Here is a 5,805-nt window from a genome sequence, read left to right on the forward strand (position 1 = left end):
TTTCTTTACGTGTCGTCTTCATTTCCAGAAGAGGGTTTACCATTGTATATAGCCTTTTGGTTTGCTAGCAACGGAAAGATTCAGCTGGCTGGAATATCTCAATTGACAATTTCCTCATAAAAATGTATTTTCTGGGAGCGAAGCTCGGGTCGAGACAGGCATGTTTAATGGTGAAATGGATGTTATTTCTTGTTCGAGCCCGTTCTCGAAGCTCTTGTTTGCAAATGTAAGAGATGAGAGTATTTGGATTAAAAGGAGATGACATGTCTGAGAATAAGCAATCTCTGTTCTTAGATTGATCTTCTAGAGGTGAAATCAGTAATTTTCTTTTCCAATTTAAGTAAATCTGTGTTCTTAGATTGATCTCCACTGAAAAGTTTCTTTCAAAAATACCATCAATTGGAACGTTATAATTGAGAGCAATGCATTCCGACCAAAAAAATTGAGAGCAAAGTGTCAGATTCCTTTGTCGACATTATTGATGGTGAATGTACTTCGCAAACACTCAGTGTTGAAGAATACAAGTCTCTTATCGAAAACTTGACTAAATAAAATATAAAATATAATAAATGATTTCACTACTAATATCATCAAAGCCTTTTGCATAAAATCTCGTCAGCTAAACAAGTGATTAAGTTGTGGATAATATCAATATTGCTAAACATATGGTTAAGTTGAGGGGCAATATTAATATTGCTAGCAGTGGGTCAAGAATCCGTCCTTAAATCTTAACACTCACAGTACATGGATTTGTGTCAAAATTGACAACCAAACAGAGTTTTGAATTTCTCATCTTTCGGACAACATTTGAAAGATCATAGAAACTAAACTCCATTGTCGGGGAAATGCATCATTTAACCGCAGCAGAAGTCCAGTTTCTGCCAAGCAATCAACAATCACCATAATTCCAGATGGGGGGTGGGGGGTGGGGGGTGAAGGGAAGATATACAGGAAGAGGGGTCAAGGGAAAGATATACTGGAAGGATTAATCCAAAAAATATTGCATTTAGTTCTACTTCATGCTTAGATGCATTCTGATCCCGACACATTACTCTCCAGTCTCCACAAATAGAGTTCGTACATATTTTTACTATGTATGACAGACATAAAAACATGCTCTAGTACAACTGAGTTTTTTTTTTCCTTTCTAATTTTTATAAAACTGGCACTAGCAAAGATTGCCATCTGAACACTCAAAATCCAGCTCCAATGGGTTTGATCCCTCCTTTGTTGCATCATGTCATGCTTTCTGTGCAGCAAATACATTATTAGCATGTGAGAGAGTGGACATGAAACGAGAAGGTACAGAAACATAATTGTTTTCATTAAGAGATTGGATCGATCTTTACCTGCATTGGAAGGTACAACTTAAACTCAGGCGGAAGTTCCTCTTCGGAGTACAAGCGGTCAGAGAAATATATCCTCCTCAGGCGGCAATTCGCATGAACCTGAACTCGCAATGTCTCCACATAGTTTGTTCCATAGGCTCTCCTGGTAAAATCGGCTAGATTAAACTGGATTTGATTCCAGCCCTCATCCATCCTCAGTGGCATGGTGCAGATGTATGGCTTCACTCGAGTTACAGCCTACAACACATAAATAAATAAATAAATCCTTGTATCTTTTATCACTTTGATACTTCTACAGCAGTACGATCACTTCAAATACCAGTATTCTCTAGCAGTCAAAACATCAACACTTCAAACATAAAGTCGTCAGGGTCAGGTACATGGCATCTAAACAATATTGCACATAAAAGATTATAGCAATTAAAGTTCAGTAAAGGTTAGCTGATTTCTCAAAACTCCTATGAGTCCAATTTATCTGGAATTTGCAGAAGACACCATGTTCACTGATAAAACTCAGAAAACAGAATAACAACATTCTAAACTATGAATCATTAAGCAACAATCTACTGGAGTGGTCAATGAGTTTTGCATCCTGCACTGCTCGACTCAAAATAGTAGGCAATATCCGGTCAACATCAATGAATTCTTTTTCCCCTGATTCCTGAAGCTGCCAATGGCATATCTAGAAGCCAGATTCCTCTACAACCTTGGACTTAACCTTGGTACATGATTTTTCCCTCAATCATATACATGTCCAACAAATGCAAGTCATCAGGCATAGTTAATGTGTTCATAATGCAGCCCGAAAAACTTACAAAAAATTCGGCATGAAATATGACCAATTTTACACCACATAGATCTTCAAAGACAACAAAAAAAGCTTAGACTTGCTAGTGAAATAGATACATCTTTGAGAAAAACATATGCAGCAGCCTTCATTACTTACCTGAACATGCCCTGAAATACCAACGGAAAGGAAAAGAAAACAGAACAAGAAAAACAACCATTACGCATGATAAACATCAATAAACATGGGCAAACTAACACACTTGAAAATTGGAAGCTCGAAAACGTCTCCTGACGTTCTTGTCATCCAGAACTTGAATCTCAAATGTGAAATACTTCTTCAGATTCTTTACAATCATAACCAGGAATGGAAGTTTTATACCAAGTGTAGCTGATGGGTCTGCTGGGCAAGTAATGTATGTGGACTGGATGTTCGTACCAATTATTTCAAGGACATTGGATTGTATGTCTTCATCCTGCGGTCTTTTAATATGGCCGTCGACAACTGCTCAACAAAAGAAAAACATAGAAAATTCAACCAGTCACTAAGTCATTCCATCATCATGTCAACATCTTAAAGGCATCCGCCTTATACTACAGTCTGAAGTAGAAAAATAGTTATTTCCACTCTAGCATCAAGCAATGCCCCATCCAATATAAACATCAAATCTACAAACTTTCCAACATGCGCGTGCCTCATTATTTACTATGTCATGAACAGACCTAAAGAGACCCTAAAATTTAATGGTATATCGCAGTGCGAAGGGATCCATCCATTAGAGATTAGTCTTTTAGCTAATGCGCCTATCAGCAGATTAGATGCTCATCAGTCACCAATCTTAACAAAAGACATGGTGGGTTAACACGGAAGTTGTACGACAAGGATGAAACAAAGAGGGATGGATTGCAAAGAATAAGACAGTACTGAACCATGACTGGGCACCTCCATGTATTAAACTATAAAAAAGCATACAACCAATTTCGTCCTTGTGCTACCATTTCAAACTATTTAGATTTGTAGAAGCTACAGGCACTTCTTTAATTCAGACGACATTTGCGAGAAAATATGTAAAAGGCATAAACAACACTGAATTGTCAGAATTGCATCTTACATTGATATTTGAAACAAGTTGAGTTTAACAAGCATCTCAAAATTTCATCAACAGGTTTTACATTTCCAAATCCAAAACCACTCACCTTCTTTATCCCAAATCTGCAACGGTTTGCTCCTACATATTTAAAAGAATGCACAGCTTAACATCAAAGTTACAAGTGCAAGGATAACAAAAGATACTCAAACACAAGAGACAAAGACGGCATACCCAAGGCTGTATAGAATTGACAGAAATCCGGATTGAAATGTGTTCTTGAACATTTTTACTTCTTTCTAAATCGAGCTGCAATGAAAGCACAACCATTGTAAGCTATAACTGGACTTAACATTTCTTTTCCTTCTGGTTTTTTGTTCCATTGGAATTGGAAGCACCTAATCTACAAACAAAAAGAAAAAAAATCTTAACGTTTTAAATTCAAGTATTCTATCAATGGCTGAATATAAATCCCAGTTATCCTTGAAACTAGCAGATGTGTAGAACCCTAGATTATATCATCACGAATTATGGAAGGGGAAACTATAGTAACAAGATAAGAACGGTAACCATCTGTTCAACTCCATAGATTTTGAATATCACGTTTGGCCGAGACAAGGAATTTGATCAAATTCCAAATGTCTGTACTTTTAGCTCACAGACAGACAGACACACAAATATACTTACCCCAGGAAAGAGTCGTTTCAACCACAACGCCAATTGCAGGCCTTAAGCTTCTGAAAGCCCCCAACCTGATAGACCAATTGCGATTCCCCTCTCTCCCAATCTGTCTCTGTCTCTCACTCTGCAAGCCCTAATTGTCCCGCGTGTGTGCTTTTGTTTTGGTAAATATTGTCTTGCGTATTTTGTGCATTAGGCCGAATTATTTATTTATTTAAATTTTTTTTTTTGGGGGCAATTTTTATTCAGGAAATGTTAGAAAACTCCCCTAAATGTCTCTCTCTCCTAAACCGGTCCATCAAAATTTGATAATGACAAAACTAGCCCTACACAATAAAAGGAATGGACATGCAAGTCCTGTGCATCTTTCTACCAAAGCCAAGACCAGTGGCAATGAGCAAGTAGAAATGGTTGAAACACCTTTTGTCTTTTCTTGAAGAAAATCTCAGTGCTCTCCTTCGTTCAGCTATCAATAAAATTTTCCTTTATTTTCCATACTCTCTCCTTCTCAGAACACTGTTAATACTATGTTGATCCATCAATCAATGTTACAACATCGCTAATATCTCGAGATTTCTAGTATTAATTATCAGCAACATCAATACTTAGGTGAGTCTTTTTCTCTTTTATTTTTTGTTTTAGCATACTTCTTGTCTAAAATAGGGGGAAGTCATTAGAATTATGTTATTATCTTGCTAAACTGATGATCAATACTTTTTTTGAGCACTTAGTCATGTTTGATGTTTGTCATAACAATAACTATGTAAGGGAACCTCTGAGTTCATAGGACCTTTGAGTTATGCTCCCATAGCTCTTTAGGTTGACGTCTTTGCAGTTCCATGTTCGAGTTTCATATTCTAGGTATGCATGTCTAGTTGTTATTTTGGCCTTTTGACTACTTGACCAGGACCCCATGCGAACAGAGCTTAGTTTAGCACCTTAATAATATAATTATAACAATAAAGTACCTTGAAGACAAAAGTCACCCAATACAAGTGATAAAATCCAACGTGTTAAACTTTTGTTAATTACCAGATAATCACCAATCAACCCTTTGTTAAGCATAATCAGTACCTTTGTATGTTTGGATCTTGGTGGACACCTATTAGATTAAAAGAAAGGTTACAAGAATTAAAAGGACATAAAGTTGCATGCCAAGCAGAAATTAGGAACTTTGAAGAATTATTAAAATCAACATAAGCAACTAATTATCCAAGATGAAAAATAGAAGTACACAACAACATAATAAGAAATCAATACCATCTAGAAATTTGTAAAGAATTTATAGAAACATTCCAAGAGCATTTAGGCATCAATACTAATGCTTTAGTTCCTACTTGTGCTCTTGTGAGTCCTGCTATTCCTATTATAACAGTTTCTAAATGGATTTGTTTATATTGTGCTTTTTAAGTTGTTCTATTGATGTGTTACTTAGTAAATTAAGAACGTTTATCTATACAAATTACTTCATGTTGACTAATACTAATTATAATACTATGTTTATTTTCGAATCTTCGTAATTGATATAAATTATATTTATATTTTCTGGGATATTTCAAAACCTTTTCTAAGAAATTCTTGTGCTTCTTGTTCACTAGGGTATCATTTCTTTTCCTTTTCTCTTAAAGAGTTTCATTTACTATTATCAAATTGGTTTATTTTACTTTTTCTTATATTATTTCCTAAAGTTAAGTTTTCTAATATATTATTTAATCATTTAGGTAATGTGGAAGAAGTATTGTGCACTACTTGACTGATTTTTTTTTTTTCTTCTTCTAATTAATCTATCTTTTCTACTAGGTTTAAAATTAATTTGGATAATTAAATTGTTTTGTCTTATAAGGATATTGCTACTTACTATAGATATTGAAAAATCTGTAAGGCCTATTGGTTTGTTATGT

At 35.2% G+C, this 5,805-nt stretch overlaps 1 protein-coding gene across 3 annotated transcripts; it reads right to left on the minus strand.

Annotated features, from left to right (window-relative positions):
* Positions 1–985: 985 nt before the first annotated feature.
* LOC117617841 (cilia- and flagella-associated protein 20) lies at positions 986–4,084 on the minus strand. Of its 3 annotated transcripts, none has more exons than XM_034347421.1 (6): positions 3,911–4,084; positions 3,458–3,532; positions 3,333–3,364; positions 2,399–2,640; positions 1,350–1,586; positions 986–1,249 (listed from the first exon to the last, which is right to left on the minus strand). In XM_034347421.1, the coding sequence occupies exons 2-6, from the start codon at positions 3,508–3,510 to the stop codon at positions 1,241–1,243; spliced, it is 573 nt and encodes a 190-aa protein (XP_034203312.1). In that variant the 5' UTR covers positions 3,511–3,532; positions 3,911–4,084; the 3' UTR covers positions 986–1,240. The 3 variants fall into 3 exon arrangements, with proteins under 3 accessions (XP_034203312.1, XP_034203315.1, XP_034203314.1); XM_034347424.1 differs by having other exon boundaries at positions 3,458–3,621; XM_034347423.1 differs by having other exon boundaries at positions 3,458–3,626.
* Positions 4,085–5,805: the final 1,721 nt, after the last annotated feature.

This window comes from Prunus dulcis, chromosome 2 (assembly GCF_902201215.1).
Source record: "Prunus dulcis chromosome 2, ALMONDv2, whole genome shotgun sequence".
In the NCBI taxonomy this organism is placed as follows: Eukaryota; Viridiplantae; Streptophyta; class Magnoliopsida; order Rosales; family Rosaceae; genus Prunus; species Prunus dulcis.

Bases quoted from the DNA above. Each gene is read 5' to 3' on its own strand.
- LOC117617841 (XM_034347421.1), bottom strand. From the start codon at position 3,510: ATGTTCAAGAACACATTTCAATCCGGATTTCTGTCAATTCTATACAGC. The intron at 2,641-3,332 runs GTGAGTGGTTTT...TTTGTTGAGCAG, and splicing joins GCAGATTTGGGATAAAGAAG to TTGTCGACGGCCATATTAAA. The intron at 1,587-2,398 runs GTGTGTTAGTTT...TATGTGTTGTAG, and splicing joins TTCGAGCTTCCAATTTTCAA to GCTGTAACTCGAGTGAAGCC.